This window comes from Callithrix jacchus, chromosome 2, assembly GCF_049354715.1.
Source record: "Callithrix jacchus isolate 240 chromosome 2, calJac240_pri, whole genome shotgun sequence".
In the NCBI taxonomy this organism is placed as follows: Eukaryota; Metazoa; Chordata; class Mammalia; order Primates; family Cebidae; genus Callithrix; species Callithrix jacchus.
In genome coordinates, this window is record NC_133503.1 from 23,086,485 (window position 1) to 23,107,165 (window position 20,681).

At 46.2% G+C, this 20,681-nt stretch overlaps 1 protein-coding gene across 4 annotated transcripts in view; it reads right to left on the minus strand.

The window, feature by feature from the left end:
* The window catches only part of CCNJL (cyclin J like), a 66,029-nt gene that overhangs the window by 18,159 nt on the left and 27,189 nt on the right, over positions 1 to 20,681 (minus strand). For 3 of the 4 annotated variants that reach the window (XM_035284059.3, XM_054249344.2, XM_002744114.5), the window contains exon 3: positions 12,216 to 12,429. In XM_035284059.3, the coding sequence (XP_035139950.2) occupies positions 12,216 to 12,429 (214 nt within the window). Of the gene's footprint in view, positions 1 to 12,215; positions 12,430 to 19,272; positions 19,615 to 20,681 lie in introns of those variants that run through there. The other variant, XM_054249343.2, reaches the window with a different exon arrangement.

The following is a 20,681-nucleotide window of genomic DNA, read 5'->3' on the forward strand; positions in this document are numbered from 1 at the left end:
TCCTGGGATTCCGAGGTCTGCTGGGTGGACCTGGTGTGAAGGTGGGCCTGGGTACCCTGCTTGGCTGAGCTCCCTTTCATGCTCAGGAAATAAAGAAAAAGCTCTCTTCCTCTCTTTCCTCTCTCAAAATCATTGCTGATCTGTTCATGGCTGCATCTCCAGTCTCTGGCACAGAATAGGCCTTGATACATAATGAATGAATGGATGGAAGGACAGATGGATGAAAGAATGAAAGCAAGCCTGTTTCTGACAGCTAAATCAATTCCTGAGACCAGTTTTAAAAACACAGACCAGAGGTGAGGTTGTGGGTGGTTGTTTTCCTTAGGAGGAAATTGTGAAAATGCCTCTCGGGTCAGAGGTGGCATTGGGCCAGCTGGGTCACCCACGGGCTTCCCTTCTTGCTGGGAGGACTTCCCTGTGTCAGGATGGAGAAACTGCTGGGATGACGTCACGCTGTGGCCTCAGGCAATCCCTGGTTCCTTTACGCTCCGCTTTACACTGGACCCAAATAAGTGTCACTGACTGAAAGCCGGGCCTGTGGGGCGGGGGCCATTTGTCACGAGTATAGCTGGGATCTGTGGCATTGGGGTCCCACAAGTGCTTCTGTCCTCATACGGAGGACAGGAGTTATCTCCTGTCACGAAGGTTTTGGTGTCACTGCTTTAAAGAAAGCTCACTCCTAACTCAAAGGGGCTGTCTCTGGCCCAGGTCTGATGGGGGTGCTGCGCTGAATGTGTGGGCACTGGGGACTCTGATCCTTTGTTCCAACCTCTGCAGAGAGCAGGGAGAAGGAAGAGGAGAGACCATCTTGGGTAACTTGAAGTTCAGAGGTTGTGTGCTTCCAGACACAAGAGCTGGTCCTGAGGGCTGATGTTTTCATCCAGATCAGCACGAATGCTGCTCTGCTGGCTCCGGAGGCAGTGGGCCTAGGAGTCTCCCAGCAATCTCTCCGTTTTCTGACCCGAGGCTTCCCGGCACAGCCAAGGAAGGACATGGTCTGGCTGTACAACTAGGGCCATAGCCACATCCCTAGCCACATCCTAGCTATGTACTTTTAGGCAAGTGTCCTAACTTACTGGGCCTCAGATTCTTCCTCTGATACTTGGGAAAAATACAACTACAGCCTACCTTGTAGAATTGTTTTCAGGATTAAATGAGTAAACCTGTGTAAAAAACTTAGAACACTGTGTGACATATAAACACTCAACAGGCCAAGTACAGTGGCTCATGCCTGTAATCCCAGTATTTTGGGAGGCCAAGGCAGGTGAACTGCTTGAGTGCACAAGTTAGAGACCAGCCTGGGCAAGATGGCAAAACCTTGTCTCTACAGAAAAAAAAAGGCCGGGCACAGTGGCTCACGCCTGTAAACCCAGCATTTTGGCAGGCTGAGGCAGGTGAATCACTTGAAGCCAAGAGTTCAAGACCAGCCTGACCAATATGATGAAACCCTGTCTCTACTAAAAACAGAAAAATTAGCTCAGTGTGGCAGTGCACTTCTGTAATCCCAGCTACTCAGGAGGATTGTTTGAACCTGGAGAAACATTTGAACTCAGGAGGCAGAGGTTGCTGTGAGCCAAGATTGCATCACTGCACTCCAGCCTGGGCAACAGAGTGAGACTCCATCTCAAAAAAAAAAAAAATTAGCAGAGCCTGGTGGTGTGAGTGCGCCTGTGGTCCCAGGTACTCAGAGGCTGAGGTGATCGCCCAGGGAGGGTGAGGCTTTAGTAAGCTGTGACCATGCTACTGTATTCTAGCCTGAGTGACAGAGTGAGATCCTGTCTCAAAAAGATAAATACATAAAAATAAATAAATGCTCAATAAACATTAGCTATCCCATCACCACTGAGGCTAGGATTTACCCTCCACTCCCAGGTTCTGATTATAAAAAAAAAGAAAAGTAGTGAGATTACAAGTGATTTTTATTTTGTTCTTTTAATTTTTTCCCCATCTTCTGGTTTTCTGCAGGAACAAATATTACTCTCCTGCTGATAAAAACATTTTAAACTCTTCAGAAGGCAAGACCCTGCTGCTGGGAATCTAGAAGCCAGAGTTAGCAGAATAACTGCCAGAGAAGGTTCCAGAACATAGCTCTGCTCCGGTCCAAGAATATCTCGGCATGAACCTGGTTTACAAGTGCCCACAAGTCAGGAGGCGTCAGACTTTCCTAGAAAAGTCCCAGAAACCCCAGTGTCAGTGACAAAGAAGAGACTTTTCCTGTCTAGACACCACAATGCTTGTAATTAAAATGAAGATTTAGGAGGTCGGGGAAGGCAACATACACTTCTTGAAGACAATTTCAAAAATCCAGGCAAATGCTCCACACATAAAAATAATCTCTGATCTGAGCATCAAGGGATAGAACAGGCCGACATATCTCCTTTGAGTCTGAAACTGATTTCAAAACCAACCAAAGCTGCCCTGCAGTGTTGGCCATCACAACTGACAATACTGACAGGTGAGTGCCTGCGTGGTAAGGGGTGGGCTGCTGTGATCAGGGGCTTCTGAACACTGCATGTTCAATTAACTCATGCAGCTTGAAACCCAAACCCCACTCCAAGAAAACAAAATAAAATAAAATAAAACGGCTTTTATTTTATTGGGCAGAGCCCAGAAACTTAGGCTCTGGACAAACAAGTCTGGGTGTTAGACTTGCTAAGGCAAATTGAACAATTTAAGAGTTTCCGGCCCAGCCAGCTGTCTGACAGGCAGTTTACACAAAATCCCTCCTCTGAAATAGCTCTAAGCCTGCCAGTCTGCAGAGATGGGAACAGGAAATGGAAAATCACCATGTCCTCCGCTCACTTGTGCTGTGACATTCGAGCCCCGTGCCCGGATTTGCTCAGCGTGGCACTCACTAATGTGACGGACCACCCTTTCCAGTGGCCCCATGCCTCGTGGCCACCACCCAAACAGCACTGATTAGAGATGCACCACTGATGTCATAGCACTGTTTTGGAAGAAAGACAGCCAACAGTCACTTTAATTGCACACATCAAATGTAAGACCTATTCTGATTCCGGAAATGTTCAAACACTGAAAGGCTCAAGCACTTCCAATGCTCTCCGAGACGGGGAGGAAATGGAATTTCCTCCTGGCCACTCTTGCATGAGATGCAGGGAGCTATTAAATTATCTCCTGCAGGGGGGCTGCCATGTTTTCTTGCAGATTTAGGTTTAATTCTATCAATAAATCTCATGATTTGTCAGACATACAGCCCTGAAAAAGACCACCTGGAAATCCTGTCCCATTTGCAGCCATCGCCTACAATTAGAGCCGTGGAGGCATCTCAAGCATTCCCAGCTTTGGGGAGAGTTGATGTGCGTAACTTCTCCAGGCAGGAAGCAGCGTGTTCGTTCATCCTTGTCGACCAGAAAGGATTAAGACTACTTTCAAGTTTCTGAAATCTCCAACAGCGAGACCCCATCTCATCCCCTACCTAGTTGTCAAAGAAGTTACTTTTCAGAAGCAACGGCTGCCAAATAATCAAAGCAGGGGTGAGTGAGGGACGGAGGATGCAGGGGGAGTGATGCTGGTTTACTGGGAGGAAGAGAGGCCTCTCCTAGAATCTCCTAAAGCACCAATGCAAGTACCTGGCAGGCAATAGCTTTTAGTGGTATCTGCCCAAGCACTAAAAGCAATCGGTCTGGAAAGGATTTCTTGTCTGTGCTTCCTGGACAGGGCAAGGCAGAAACGCAGGGCAAAGGCACTGGTGGCTGGGAGCACAGAAGGGAAGCCCCAAGTGGACACAGGTGAGGGGCCAGGATGCATTAGAGACACTACTTGTTCTTTATGTTTATTGATTAGGTACATAAGTCAAATAGATGTTTTTCTGGAAGGCAGCTGTGCTCACCACCATACCACCAATGCTAACAGTTCCAAAGTCTCCCACAAATAAAGTTAGATTTAGGGAAAAACGGATCTCATCAGCTGTCAGTTGAGTTAAAACTTCCAGAAGGCAATTTGGCACTACTTACCAAATCTTCAGTGCACCTATCCTTTGACCAAAACAACTCTACCTCTGGGAATTTATCTTACAGACTCATGTAAGTGTGCAAAGACACAGGGAAAAAGCCAGTCATTGTCATATTCTTCTGCCTGAAAAAATGTCTTTTTTCTTTTTTTTTTAATAGGACCTTTCTAAGTAAAAAATGTTTTGCTAGCAGTGAAAAGAAAAAAACAGATGGCAACCTAAATGTCCAAAAATAAAGAAATTATTACATAAATGGCAGTGTTTATAAAACGGAGGACTCTGCAGTCAATAAAGAGTGAAGTAAATCCGCAAGGGCTAATAGGAAAAGAGGTTCCCTAACATACTATAAAGAAAGCACCTTTCGTAGCAACCCACCTGTGTAAATATATCTGGCCAATTCTTGCTATTCATGTGAGTTTTGCTTTATAAAGCCATTGTGAACATTGAATTAGTGAATACTGAATCACTGCTCCTAGGGGAAGGTACAAGGTTAGGTTCCTGTAAGCCTCTGATCCCAACATTTCATCAACTGATCAGCATATAACCTTGTGTTGTGGATTTGTTTAATACATTAATTAACTAATATTGACCTCCTGGTCAACAGTATTATAACTTCTGCCTGAACAAAGCTTCTCTAACACAAACATGTTTTCTGCAAGGCACATCACAGCCTTTACCTTGGGAGTTCTAGACGGCACTTCAGCCCTGTTCTCAGGGACTTGTTTACACCAAAATCACCAACAAAAAGCATAAGAATATGAATAATGTGGCACTAAGTCCACCAAAAAGACATTTGTTTACAGCATGATTGCTGAAAGAAGAAGGCAGAGAGCTTCTTGCTGGGTCTCAGCTCGAAATATGAGTATGGGTCAACCCATATGGAACATACGGCTCTGTGTGTGTTCATGAAGCACTGCAAAAGCGCTGCCACTGATTCCGGGTTTACAAAAGTGGTTTCTTTTTTAGACAGTCTCGCTCTGTCACCCAGGCTGGAGTGCAGTGGCACGATCTTGGCTCACTGCAACCTCTGCCTCCCAGATTCAAGCAATTCTCCTGCCTTGGCCTCCTGAGTAGCTGGCACTACAGGCACATGCCACCACACCGGCTAATTTTTTGTATTTTTAGTAGAGAGAGTGTTTCCCCATGTTGGCAAGGCTGGACTCGAACTCCTGACCTCAGGTGATCCCAAAGACCTACCTCGGCCTCCCAAGGTGCTAGGATTACAGGCATGAGCCACCGTGTCCGGCCTGCAAAACAGTTTTAGGGAGTAGGCAAATTCACAAGAACAAAATCCGTGAATAATGAGGATCAACTGTGTGTCTGTATATGCACGGAATAATTCCAGAAAAATACATCAGATCAAATTCGGAAGAAGACACAAGAAACTGTGTGTTACTTCTGGAGAGTGGGAGGGAAAAAGGATGTTTATTTTATTCTTTGGATCTCACTTTACAAGTGAGTATAATATTTGTAATTTAAAAAATCTATAGTAAGGGCCAGGCTCAGTGGCTAATGCCTGTAATCCCTGCACTTTGGGAGACCGAGCTGGGCAGATCATTTGAGGTCAGACATTTGAGACCAGCCTGGCCAACATAGTGAAACCCCATCTCTACTAAAAATACAAAAAATGAGCTGGGAATGGTGGCACTCACCTGTAATCCCAGCTACTTGGGAGGCTGAAGCATGAGAATCACTTGAACCCAGGAGGTGGAGGTTGCAGTGAACCAAGATCGCACCATTGCACTCTAGCCTGGGTGACAGAGTAAGACTTTGTCTCAAAAAAAAAAAAAAAAAAATCTATAGTAAAGGGATGGGCCTTTACACAGGTAAGCTCAGCACAGCATGACACACTCACAGAGCTAAGGAACCCTGCTCTGCAGGAGGACCAGGGCCAGAGCGGGGGTTTTCCCCTCCCCTGAAATAAAGGCCCTGCGACCACCTCCTGCCAGACACTTTTCACTTCTTTCTCCTAGGGAAGAGGACGGGGTCAGCACGGGACGTGGCCCCACCTACAGAAACCAGATGTCAGAACTTTAAGAGTCAGATCTATCAGCCTCACCTTCCACTGCTTTTCACAGATGACAGGCAATTGGCCAGGGGCAGGAGGGGCTCAGAGGACAGAGGAAAACCACTCAGCAGTGAGAAACCTTGTTTTCTCAGGGACAGGCTCAGGGCCCGGAAGTGACAGTGAAAGAAAACAGAAGTTTGCAAAGAAAAAGTATGATAGAATTGCAATTAGATAGGGATGGAAAAGGAAGAAAGAGAGGGAATCTGGCAATTTTGTTCATTGGGTAGTGTATAGAGATGGGTTCTGTGATTCATTTTGCCCCACAAATGAAAATAAGTTTATTTTCCCAATTATGAAAACACATCTAGGTTTGGAAGGATTTGTGTTGTTTTCTGTTTTTTTGAGACAGAGTCTTTCCCTGTCACCCAGGCTGGAGTACAGTGGTGCAATCTTGGCTCACTGCAACCTCTGCCTCTCGGGTTCAAGCAATTCTTCCACCTCAGCCTCCTGAGTAGCTGGAATTACAAGTGTGTGTCACCGCACCTGGCTAATTTTTAGAATTTTTAGTAGAGATGGCATTTCACCATGTTGGCCAGGCTGGTCTCGAACTCTGATCTCAAGTGGTCCACCTGCCTCGGCCTCCTAAAGTGCTGGGATTACAGGCATGAGCCACCGCACCCGGCCCAGGTCTGGAAGGATGCACACAAAACTGTGGGAGTGGGCCTGTGAGCAAAGGGAAGAAACCAACCTTTCGTGCTAGGTACTTCTGTAACTTTCAGTTTGTTTGTGTTTGTTTGTTTTAAGATAGGGTCTGGCTCTGTTGCGCAGGCTGGAGTGCAGTGTCAAGATCTCAGCTCACTTCAGCCTCTACCCCCTGGGCTCAAGAGTTCCTCCCACCGCAGCCTCTCAAGTAGCTGGGACTACAAGCACGTGCCACCAGGCCTGGCTAAATTCTTTCAGGTTTTGAAAAGTAAAAACGTATCTCACACTTCTTGTATGAAATAATAAGGTCTTACAGTTAAGGCCTAGCTAGCCTAGCAAAAGGTCACCTCTTGCCCTCCTGGCTTTCTCCCCCACCCTCCCTCCCTCCTCAGGGTGGTCCATGTCTTGGGGCCAAAGACTCAACACTGCAGTCATCTGGCAGCAACCACCATGCAAAAGCAAAACTCCAAGGTGTCTCAAAAAGTCCAACACAAAATTACCACATGACCCATAATCCAACCCCTAGGCATATACCCAAAAGAATTAGAAACCAGTATTCAAGGCCAGGCTCGGTGGCTCACACCTGTAATCCCAGCACTTTGGGAGGCTGAGGCGAGAAGATCACCAGGTCAGGAGTTTGAGACCAGTCTGTCCAAGATGGTGAAACCCTGTCTCTACTAAAAATATAAAAATTAGCCAGGCATGGTGGCAGGTGCCTGTAATCTCACCTATTCGGGAGGCTGAGGCAGGAGAATCACTTGAACCTGGGAGACAGAGGTTGCAGTGAGCCGAGATTACACTACTACCCTCTAGCCTGGGTCACAGAACAAGACTCCACCTCAAAAAAAGAAAAAAGAAACTGGTGTTCAAATAAAACTGGTACCTGAATGTTTACTGCAGCACTGTTCACAATACTAAAAGGCAAAAATAACCTAAACATCCATCAACAGATGACTGGATAAACACACTCTGGGATATACAATGGAATATTATTCAGTCATAAAAAGAAATGAAGGCTGGGCACAGTGGCTCACGCCTGTAATCCCAGCACTTTGCAGGGCCAAGTCGGGTGGATCACCTGAGGTCAGGAGTTCAAGGCTAACCTGGCCAACATGGTGAAACCCCATCTCTACTAAGGATACAAAATTAGCTGGGCGTAGTGGAGCATACCTGTAATCCCAGCTACTTGGGAGGCTGAAGCAGGAGAATTGTTTGAACCCGGGAGGCGGAGGTTGCAGTGAGCAGAGATCATGCCATTGCACTGTAGCCTGGGTGATAAGAGTGAAACTCCACCTAGGCTGGTCACCTGTAATTCCAGCACTTTGAGAGGCCAAGCGTGGGCAGATTACGAGGTCAGGAGATAGAAACCATCCTGGCTGAAACGCTGTCTCTATTTAAAAAAAAAAAAAAAAAGAGCAAAACTCCATCTCAAGAAAAAAGGAAGAAAAAGAAATGAAGTACTGATAATGTGCTGCAAAATGGATGAGGCTTCAACATTTTGTATGAAGCGAACGATGTTAGACACAAATGGTCACATATTGTATGACTCCTTTTATATAAAAGAGCCAGAATAGACACATCCATACAGACAGTAAGCAGATTCATGGCTGCCAGAGCTGGGGGTAGGAAGAAAAGGGAAATGACTGCTTAATGGGTACAAAGGTTCCTTTTAAGGTGATAAAAATGGTCTGCAAGTAGATAGAGTGTGCAGGTACTAAACACCAGTCCACTGTACACTTTAAAATGGTTAAAATCTTCAATTTTATGTTGTGGCATGAATTTTATCTCTTTTTTTTTTTCCTTCTGTGAGATAGGGTCTTCCTCTGTCACCCAGGCTGGCGTGCAGTGGCGTGAGTGATTTCAGCTCACTGCAACCTCCTGGGTTCAAGCAATTCTCCAGCCTCAGGCTCCCATGTAGCTGGGACTACAGGCCCAGGCCACCAACACCCAGTCAATTTTTGTATTTTCTTTTTAGTAGAGATGGGGTTTTTCCATATTGGCCAGGCTGGTCTCAAACTCCTGGCCTCAAGGGATCTGTCCACCTCAGCCTCCCAAAGTGCTGGGATTACAGATGTGAGACACTGCATCTGGTTTATTTTATCTCAATTAAAAAAAAACAACACACAACCCCATACTAGAAGTTGGGTGAGTTACGTCGCCTCTCTGAACCTATAAAAGGGGTGGTGACCGCATAGGTTGGTTGTGAGGATCCATGCGATGTGTGTAAAGTGCCTGGCAGGGGGTCCAGCACGTAGAAAGAGAACAGTAAGAAAGGAAGCCATAGCCACTGCGATGCCAATGATCCGGGGACACTGCCAAGGCCAACTCACCTGGAAGTCGTGGGGTTTCCATGTTGTCAGATTATTCTTTTTTTTTTTTTTTGACACAGAGTTTCGCTCATGTTTCCCAGGCTGGAGTGCAATGGCGTGATCTCGGCTCACCGCAACCTCCGCCTCCTGGGTTCAGGCAATTCTCCTGCCTCAGCCTCCTGAGTAGCTGGGATTACAGGCACATGCCACCATGCCCAGCTAATTTTTTTTTTTTGTATTTTAATAGAGACGGGGGTTTCACCATGTTGACCAGGATGGTCTCGATCTCTTGACCTTGTGATCCACCCGCCTCGGCCTCCCAAAGTGCTGGGATTACAGGCTTGAGCTACCGCGCCCGGCTGTCAGATTATTCTTTTAATTAAACAGTAGGAACAACAAAAAGACATGGTGGGAGAGGTGCTGTATATATGAAAGATAAAAGAAGAGGGTGGCTCAACTACATTTACAGCAGAGTGATCTCTATACTGTATTTATAGAACAGTTCTATCCTGTGTTAAGGTAGTGGACGCAAACAATGAACTCTGAGGGAGAGAAGGTGTCTTCGCCAGGAGTCCACTGTGGAATGACGGAAAGCTCTTGCTTGTTCTGCCTCCTCTTGCGGCCTGCAGACATGGGCTCTTGGCTGAGCCCTGTTTTATGGAGCAGAAAGGGCTGTAGGTAGATGAGAAGATCTCATCCCTGCTTCCTATCTTTTTTTTTTTTTTTTTGAGACAGAGTTTTGCTCTTGTTGCCCAGTCTGGAGTGCAGTGGCACCATCTCAGCACACTGCAGCCTCTGCCGCCTGGGTTCAAAGAATTCTCCTGCCTCAGCCTCCCAGGTACCTGGGATTACAGCACCCACCACCATGCCCGGTTAATTTTTGTATTTTTAGTAGAGACGGGGTTTCATCATCTTGGCCAGGCTGATATTGAACTCCTACCTCAGGTGATCCACCTGCCTCCACCTCCCAAAGTGTTGAGATTACAAGCGTGAGCCACCGTGCCTGGCCTGTCTTTCTGAAAGCAGATTTAAAAACCGAAGATTGACAAGTCGGGGGGAGGCAAGAACCCAGCTCTTCTTGTCTCAGAATAATTTGGTACCAAATTAGCAGATCTCCAAACTTCCTGAGGCAAGGTGACCCCCCTCACTGTGGCCCACAATGGCCTGGGGAGAGAGGAGGAGGGAAGAATAGGATTTCAGGCTGTCATGGAAACTTTTCTTCCTTTTGGTCTCTGGAGCATATGGCAGGTGCCCTGAAAAATCCGTTCCTGCTGCCCCAGGGCTGTGCTGCCCTCAGACATGTGGGTGGGGGCGTCTGCCTCTCAGTCTGAAATGCCCCCTCCCTCCACCACAGTGGCAGCAGCACAAAGGAGTCTCCAGTGTGTGCCTCACGTCCCAGCTCCCCAGACAATCGGGGAGAGCTCCCATGGCCCCATGGAAATATAAGTCCCCTGCCCCAGCAGGCCTCGATGCATCCCACAGGTCATAGACAACACCGGCAGCCAAAGGCCATGGCATGGATTTCTCCTGTGCTGCATGAAATACAAGGCCCAGCATGCCCTCCACTGATGGAGATGTCTCCCAAGCCCCACAGATGAAAGGGAGCTGTATGTTGATCTGGGATGCTGAGACAGACTGGACACCTGGCAAGACTGGCTCCCATGTGTAACAAGGGAATCCAGTCAGCCCAAGGTAGAGGAAAATCACCAAATGTGGGTCTGTGAGCCCAAAGCAGCCACTGTGATCACAAACATGCAGGTGGAAGGTGCCAGCGTGGAAAATGAGATGGAATTCTGAAAACTCTAAATCTGTGCTTCTGGAACAGGGTGACTGTGCCCACAGGGTTTATGGCAGCCTGCCAAAAGCAGACAATGCCACAGAAGAAAGTGGGTGCCACAGTCCTGCAGCATCAAGCAGGATGAAGGATGGCAGGGTTGGGAGGGGAAATGTATAATGAAATAGGACAGAAACAGGTCTCAGAGGAGAATGTAAAATCTGACTGTCAAGAATACAACACCAGATGTCAAAGAAATGTCCTAATTGAACCTGGCCACTTTGAGCCTGAGGCCTCTGGGGCATTCCATTCCTCTGCATTAAGGGCAACCTACAGAAGTGTAGAGGTCTGGCTCTCAAGAAACCCTTAGCTCCATTAGTTTCATTGATTCCAGAAATTGTTTTTGAGGTCTTATTATGTGCCAAGCTCATTTCCATCCCTGAAACTATCCATGGGGGGCGGTGGTTTTTAATTCAAAGCATACCATGCTGAGGGTGTGTATACTCGGGAGACCTCACCTGCTGAGGGAAGTGAGGGAAGGTTTTCACAGGGATGTAGAGCCTGAGTGATGTTTACCCAGAACCAGGTGGGCAGCGGGAGGGAGTGAGAAGTGATCCAGGTAGAGGAAACAGCAGGTGCAAAGCTCTATGACAGGAGGGGGCCTGGCCAGTGTGGCTGGAACCCAGGAAGTGATGAGGAGAAAGGCACAGGTCAAAGAGGCAGGAACTCGAGGGTTGCTGTTTATCCTAAGACTGCCGGTAAATCACGGGTGATGTTAAGTGGCAGGGTGGCATGGCAGAACTGTGTTTTAAGATCATCCAAGTAGCAGCGAATTAATACAGTAATCAATACCAAGGCAGACAGACAGATGGTCAAAGCTATGCTGTGAGTTTAGTGAGGCCTCTTTGGAAGGTGCAAACCCCAAGAGGGCTATGCCCAGGCCTGGTGACACACAATAGGTCCTGCTTAGGACCAAATCAAGCTGTCACATTTCAAAACACCTCTAAGAACAGTGGTTGCTACGGTTCCCCTCCCAGTCCATTCAGATCCCCCATACTGAAAGCAGGAGACAGGAGGTTAAGGGCACAGACTGGCATTACACAGTTCTGGGCTCAAATCTTGTCTGCCATATACTATCTGGGCAGGCCCAAACCGGCTTCTTCACCTCTCTGTGCCTCTGTAAAGTGAGGTATACTAAGAGTATCTCTCTCCTAGGGCCACTGTGTGGATTAATTGAGACAAGCTGCTAACATCCTTATTACTTGGTCTGGTACATTATAGATGCTAAAAAAATGTTGCATCTAAAAATGTTGATGCTAAAAAGCACTCGGTGAAGGATGAATACAGAAGACCTGCAAAGATCATTGAGATGTAAAGTGATTTGGAAGCAGCCAGGTGCACTGACGTGAGGAAACCGCACAAGTGCAGAGGAAGACATAGGTTTTCGCTTACTTGCAAGTAGGAGGCAGGAGATGGCCACGGTGTAGAGCTGCTTGGAGGTGGTGACATTGTAGCGATCCATGAAGTGGTCCAGCAGGTAGACGGACAGGTGCCGGGCTGCAGGGCAGAGCTGGCAGTGGCTGCTCAGTAGGGTCAGGATGTCCACGAAGAACCGGCGGCTCTTCAGCAGTGGGGAGTGGGCTCGGAAGGAGGGCAGCTTCAGTTCCTGGAGGGCAGGTGGGGCGGAAGGGTGGGTCAGGGCTGCCTCCCCAGAGTCTCAGCGGTTCCAGGAAATGGGACCTCAAGGCCTGCCTGCTGACTGAATGGGAGGTGACGATTCCCTCCATACGCTGATTAGTTTTCCTGCAAGTCCCAGGATGGCAGCCCCTCCTGGGCTATCTCCCGTCTGCTTTCACTAAGCTCAGGCTCAAAAAATATCAGGGGCTTAGAGGATGAGCGAGGAAGCCAGTCATTCCTTCCCAGGGGAAAGGTCTGCTATTTGAGATACACAAGGCCATAAAGGAATAAAGGACTTGAGGTCAGAGGTCTAAGTCCAAATGCTCCCCTGCGTTCACCCAGGGTCTGATCTGAAGTAACACTTCCAAATTCTGGTTCCACTACACAGCCAACTTGTGTGACCCTGCTCACCTGCCATCATCTTTGCTTCCTCCTCAAGAGCTGAGAACCAAGTTTAAAATGTATGCAAATGTTACCACACCTGTGACCTTTCAGGGTCCACATGTAATTCTTTCTAAGGGCAGGATTACGAGGGATGGGTTTTTGAAAAAAATTAACCTAAACATGTTGTTGAAATAATAGTACAAGGACTCCCAAATACCATTTACCTCAATTCCCTAATTTTTGACATTTGTCTTCTTTCTTTCTACATGCATATACATTTTTTTCTAATAGTAAGTTCAGACATCATGATACTCCCCACGCCCCCGAGAGGCGGCTAGATGAGTTTTACTTCTACCTTGCAATTTATATACTGCCACATTACTGAACTCAAGAAAAACTAATAAAAGAAATATCAAACCAACAAAGATTTTTACAACATAAAAATGATCTTATATGCAGTATCTATCATATTTACCATATAATCAAAGTAGATTAGACACTATTTGGGTTTTTTTAAGATTTTTTTTTTTTTTTTTTTAAGAGAGGGGTCTCCCCCTGTTACCCAGGCTGGAGTGCAGCGGTGCAATAGAAACTCACAGAAGCCTTGAACTTCTGGGCTCAAGCAATCCTCCCACCTTGGCTTCCCAAGTAGCTAGGACTACTGGCGTGCATCATAGCACCCAGCTAGTTGTTTTTGAATTTTTTTGTAGAGTCAGGGGGGTCTCATCATGTTGCCTGGGCTGGTCTCAAACCCCTGGCCTCAAGTGATCCATCCCACCTTGGCCTCCTAAAGGGCTGGGATGACAGGCCTGAGCCACCACTTCCAGCCTAGACATTATCTGTTTAGGAAATGTCGTTGTAACATTTTGCCAAAGAAGGAAACTAAAAAGAGTTAAAATTGAAGGAAAACAGGAAATAAGTTAACAGAAAAGGAATGTGAATACTCATTAATGGCAGGCTCACAGGGAGATGAGACTGAAATAAATTGGTGCCCTTCTTCTATACAATGCCTCCCGGGTTCAAGCAATTCTCTGCTTCAGCCTCTTGAGCAGCTGGGATTACAGGCACCCACCACCACACCCTGCTAATTTTTGTATTTTTAGCAGAGATGGGGTTTCACCATCTTGGCCAGGCTGGTCTTGAACTCCTGACCTCTTGATCTACCTACCTCAGTCTCCCAAACTGCTGGGGTTACAGGCGTGAGCCACTGCCCCTGGCCCTAATGCCTCTCTCTTAACCCTGGGGCTTACTTAACCAGCAGCAGATCCAGGACTAGAAAGAGGTATCTGCTTAATCATTTATTCCTTCAAGAGCTATTCATTCATTTATTCACTTCACTCAATAAGTACAAGTACCTTCTCTACACTAGCTGTTATTCTAGGCACTGGGGATACAGTATGGAATAAGTTAGACACAGACCAAAATATAAGACTTACAATTGGCCGGGCGCGGTGGCTCAAGCCTGTAATCCCAGCACTTTGGGAGGCCGAGGTGGGTGGATCATGAGATCAAGAGATCGAGACCATCCTGGTCAACAAGGTGAAACCCCGTCTCTACTAAAAATACAAAAAATTAGCTGGGCACGGTGGTGCGTGCCTGTAAACCCGGCTACTTGGAGGCTGAGGCAGGAGAATTGCCTGAACCCAGGAGGCGGAGGTTGTGGTGAGCTGAGATCGCGCCGTTGCATTCCAGCCTGGGTAACAAGAGCGAAACTCCGTCTCAAAAAAAAAAAAAAAAGACTTACAATTATAAAACTCTTTTTTTCTGAGATAGAGTCTTGCTCTGTCACCCAAGCTGGAGTGCAATAGCATGATCTTGGCTCACTGCAACCTCTGCCTCCCGGGTTCAAGTGGTTCTCCTGCCTCAGGCTTGCGAGTAGCTAGGACTACTGGCGTCTGCAACAATGCCCAGCTAATTTTTGTATTTTGAGTAGAGACAGGGGTTTCACCATGTTTGCCAAGATGGTCTCAATCTCTTGACCTTGTGATCTACACGCTTTGGCCTCCCAAAGTGCTGAGATTACAGATGTGAGCCACCACCACTGGCTTCGATTATAAAACTCTTAGACGAAAACAGGAGGACATCTTCATGACCTTAGATTAGGCAACGGTTTCTTAGATATGACCCTAAAAGAAGAAGCAATCAAGGGAAAAATACATACGTTGAATCTCAAAACTTAAAACATTTGTGCTTCTAATTACACCATCTAGAAAGTAAAAAGACAACCTGCAAAATGGAGGAAAATATTTGAAAATCATTATGTTAATAAAAGACTGTATCCAGAACATATAAAGAACTCTTACAGCTCAACAGTAAAAAGACAAACAACCCAATTTAAAAATGAGCAGTGAACTGACCAACAAACATATGAAAAGGTGTCCAACATTACTAGTCATTAGGGAAATGCAAATTAAAACCTCGATAAGATATGACCTCGAACTCATTAGAATGGTTGTTGTAAAAAAAAAAAATCAATACAAAACTGAGCTGGGTTCGGTGGCTCACACGTAATCCCAGCACTCTGGGAGGCCGAAACGGGCAGATCACGAGGTCAGGAGATGGAGACCATCCTGGCTAACATGGTGAAACCCCACCTCTATTAAAAATACAAAAATTAGCCAGGTTTGGTGGCAGGCGCCTGTAGTCCCAGCTACTCAGGAGGCTGAGGCAGGAGAATCGCTTGAACCCAGAAGGTGGAGGTTGCAGTGAGCTGAGATTGTGCCACTGCACTCTAGCCTGGCAACAGAGGAAGACTCCATCTCAAAAACAAAACAAAATAAAAAACAAAACTGAAAATATACAAGTGCTGGATAGGGCCAAATTGGAACCCTCATATACTACTGGTGGGAAAGTAAAATGGTGCAGACACTGTGGGAAAGTCTGGCAACTCCTCAAAACGCTAGGGTTCTCACATGACCCAGCCATTCCAGTCTTTGGCATATACCTAAGAGAAATGAAAACATACAGCTGCACAAAAACTTGTTTATGAACACTCACATCAGCATTATTCCTAACAGTTCCCAAGTAGAAACAACTCAAACGCCTATCAACTGATGAATGGATAAACAAAATGTAGTATAACCATACAATAGAATATTTTTTTTTAGATTTTTTTTTTTTTGAGGTGGAATCTAGCTCTGTTGCCCAGGCTGGAGTGCAGTGGCACCATCCCGGTTCACTGCAACCTCCGCCTCCCGGGTTCAAGCAATTCCCCTGCCTCAGCCTCCCGAGTAGCTGGGATTATAGGCTCCCAGCACCACATCTGGCTAATTTTTGTATTTTTAGTAGAGATGGGGTTTCACTGTGTTGGTCAGACTGGTCTCGAACTCCTGACCTCGTGATCCACCTGCCTTGGCCTCCCAAAGTGCTGGGATTACAGGCGTGAGCCACTGTGCCCGGCCTCATACAATAGAATATTATACATGTTACAATAGGGATGAATCTTGAAAGTATTATGTTAAGTGAAAAAAGCCAGTCATAAAAGGCCATGTATTATATAATTCCATTTATATGAAATGTCCAGAATAGGCAAATCTATACAAACAGAAAGTAGATGACTGGTTGGCAGAGGTTAGGGGTAACAGTTAACGGGAAGTAACTGCTAACAGGTATGGGGATTCTTTTTGGAGTTATAAAGCTGTTCTGTCATTAGATAGCAGTGATGGTTGCACAGCTCTGTGAATATACAAACAACTAAACTGCACATTTTTATTAATTTTGTGGGTGCATAGCAGGAGTATAGATTTGTGGGGTACATGAGACATTTTGATACAGGCATGTAATGTAAAGGAACACTTTTACACTGTTGGTGGGAGTGTAAATTAGTTCAACCATTGGGGAAGACAGTGTGGCGATTCCTCAAGGCCTTAGAAATAGAAATTCCATTTGACCCAGTAATCCCATTACTGGGTATATACCCAAAGGACTATAAATCGTTCTACTATAAGGACACATGCACACGAATGTTCATTGCAGCACTGTTTACAATAGCAAAGACCTGGAATCAACCCAAATGCCCACTGATGATAGACTGGATTGGGAAAATGTGGCACCATGGAATATTATTCAGCAATCAGAAATGATGAGTTTGTGTCATTTGTAGGGACATAGATGAATCTGGAGAACATCATTCTCAGCAAACTAACACAAGAACAGAAAATGAAATACCGCATATTCTCACTCATAGGCGGGTGATGAAAAATGAGAACACATGGACACAGGGAGGGGAGTACTAAACACTGGGATCTATTGGGGGGAAAAGGGGAGGGCCAGCGGGAGGGGGAGCTGGGGAGGGATAGCCTGGGGAGAAATGCCAAATGTGGGTGAAGGGAAGAAAGGAAGCAAAACACACTGCCATGTGTGTACCTATGCAACTGTCTTGCATGTTCTTCACATGTACCCCCAAACCTAAAATGCAATAAAAAATTAAAAAAAAAAAATAAATAATCACATCATGGAGAATGGGGTATCCATTCCCATAAGCATTTATCATTTGTGTTACAAATAATCCAATTACATTCTTTTAGTTATTTTGAAATGTACAATTAAGTTATTATTGATGATAGTCACCCTGTTGTGTGATAAAATAATATGTCTTATTCATTCTTTCTATTTTTTTTTTTGTCCCATTAATCATCCCCACCTCCCCCATAACCCTTACTACCTTTCCCAGCCTCTGGGAACCATCCTTCTACTCTCTATGTCCATGAGTTCAACTGTTTTGATTTTCAGCTTCCACAAATAAGTGAGAACACACTGAGTTTGTCTTTCTATGCCTGGATCATTTCACTTGACATAATGATCTCCAGTTCCATCCATGTTGCAAATGACAGGATCTCACTCTTTTTTATGGCTGAATAATACTTCACTTTGTATATGTACCACATTTTCTTTATCCATTCATCTGCTGACGGACAGTTAGATTGCTTAATTGCACATTCAAAAAGCTAAATTTTGGCTGGGTGCAGTGGCTCGCATCTGAAATCCCGGCACTTTGGGAGGCTGAGGTGGGTGGATTGCTGGAGTTCAGGAGTTTGAGACTAGCCTGGACAACATGGCAAAACCCCATTTCTACAAAAAATTATAAAATTAGCCTGGTGTGGTAGTGCATGCCTGTAGTCCCAGCTACTTGGGAGGCTGAGGTGCGAGGATCACTTGAGCGCAGGAGGCAGAGGTTGCAGTGACTTGAGATTGTGTCGCTGCAGTCCAGTCTGGACGACAGAGCCAGACCCTGTCTTAAAAAAAGTGAATTTTATGATATGTGAATTATTATTATTATTATTTTTTTGAGACGGAATTTCGCTCTTGTTGCCCAGGCTGTAGTGCAATGGCGCGATCTCGGCTCACCGCAACCTCCACCTCCCGGGTTCAGGCAATTCTCCTGCCTCAGCCTCCTGAGTAGCTGGGATTACAGGCATGCACCACCATGCCCAGCTAATTTTTTGTATTTTTTTTAGTAAAGACGGGGTTTCACCATGTTGACCAGGATGGTCTCGATCTCTTGACCTAGTGATCCACCCGCCTCGGCCTCCCAAAGTGCTGGGATTACAGGCTTGAGCCACCGCACCCGGCCGATATGTGAATTATTATATCTCAAAAAAGCTGCTATAGAAAAGGTAAGACAGCCGTATCACCCACAGTCATGGAGTCCACCACGGTCCAACGAGGGAGAGAGGTGGTAATCCAGCAACAAGACAGTTGCAGAATTCCAAATTGTGACGAGCAAACACTACAAAGGAAAGCCACAGACGCTCTGGGAGGCTCCGCAGTCTCTGTAGGGAGGGAGGCCTGCCTCCTGCAAGGAGACTTGAGCTGAGATTTCACACTGATTCCTTCTCCTCTGACTTGACCCTCCGGAGAGCCCAGAAGTCAGGACAGCTATTTTCACAGTCCTGGAGCTTTTCTCATGGAAGGTGCTCAAAGCTAATAAATTATTTCTTCTCCCTTATGTTTATATATGAAAAAATTCCGTTTCAAAACATCCCCGAGTCCCTGAGCTTTATCTAACTAGCAAGGATCTGAATTAGAAGACTTTCAAAGTATCCCCTTATTCAATTTTTTAAAAAATTGCTTGGGTTTACCAGAATTTTTTTTTTTTTTCTTTTTTTAAGTCATGGAGCTTGGCTGAGCATGGTGGCTCACACCTGTAATCCCAGTACTTTGCGAGGCCAAGGCATGTGGATCACCTGAGGTCAGGAGTTCAACATCAGCCTGGGCAACATGGTGAAACCCCCATATCTACTAAAAATATAAAAATTAGCTGGGTGTGATGGCACGTGTCTGTAATCTGAGCTACTCAGAAGGCTGAGGCAGGAGAATCACTTGAACCTGGTAGGTGGATGTTGCAGTGAGCTGAGATCACACCACTGCACTCCAGCTTGGATGACAGAGAACGACTCCGTCTCTAAATAAACAAATAAGTCATGGAGCTCTTTTAGTCCCAGCTTACCTTCTTTAAGGAAAATAACTGATGTGCTTGTGTATTCTTCATCTTCATGATTTGATGAATTTATGTGGCCACCATGGAGTTCAAACTCCTTGAGGGCAGATCTGGGTCTCCTTTACACATCACTATTTCCTCAGCACCCCAGTGTGACAAGAACAGGATTTGGTGCCTAGTAACTAACTGTTGAAGGAAAGAAGGGGTGGGAGGGAGGGAGAGGCAGTAAAGAAAGAAAGGAAAGAATTGCAGTGGTGGATACAGAAGGTCGTGGCCTACAGAGGGAAGTAGTGACCAACTCCACAGAGAAGCAAGTCCGTGGGAACTTCAAAGAAGACCTAAGTTGAAGATTGAGCCAAGTTTTAAAAATTTACCTGTTGAAGATGCAGGAAAGGTAAGAATCTCACTAGGATAAACAGCAGCTGTAAAGCCACATAAGTGTCCTATCTGGGTAACAGCCAGCCAGGCAGGGTGTGCCTAGACACAGGCTGGAAATGCGGCAGGGGCCCGGCTTTCGTGCTGTTAAGAAAACTGCCTTGCCCTACCCTGAGGGCAATACTAACTGAAGGGATTAGAACAGGGCATCCGCCCTATCTGAACAGCCTTGCACAGAGATCTTTCGGACAGTTTCTTCCCAAGGTAAGGCTAAATAGTTGGTAGCAGCAGCCAGTGTGGGGCTCTGCAGCTCCCCTCAACAGTGCTCCCACCTTCCATCAGCCCTCACAAGCTTGCAGGCTATGTGGGTATTTCCTCTAAGCACAGGGCTCTAAGTTCAGGGTCATGACAAGAAGCAGCCACAGCCACAGATCCTTGATGTCTGGTAGGCTGCAGCTGCCGGAAATTAAGCCTTAGCCAAGTGACCTTTGGCCAGGCCACGCTGCCTTCATCAGTGCAGTCCAAAACCCCACAACACAGGTCAGATAGGCAACGTCTTGACTTCCCTCCCCATTCAACTCGCCAAAGTCAAAGCCTTCTAGATTTTCCCTTGAGCCAAGTGAGAGAAGAGAGCTCAACACACAGAACGTCTTTCCTGTACATGTTCCTGGGAAGAGGGTCCTTTACCTTGAGCAGATTCTCAAAGAGAGACATTGGTGCATAAAAGAAAATGTTATGGACCAGGTGCAGTGGCTCATGCCTGTAATTCCAGCACTGTGGTAGGCCAAGGTGGGCAGATCACTTGAGGCCAGGAGTTCAAGAGCAGCCTGGCCATCATGGCAAAACCCTGTCTCTACTAAAAATACAAAATTAGCTGGGTGTGGGGGTGCATACCTGTGGCATCAGTTACTTGGAAGGCTGAGGCATGAGAAGCGCTTGAACCCAGGAGGCAGAGATTGCATTGAGCCGAAACTGTATCACTGCACTCCAGCCTGGGTGACAGTCAGACTCAAAGAAAGAAAAGAGAGGAAAGGGAAAGGGAA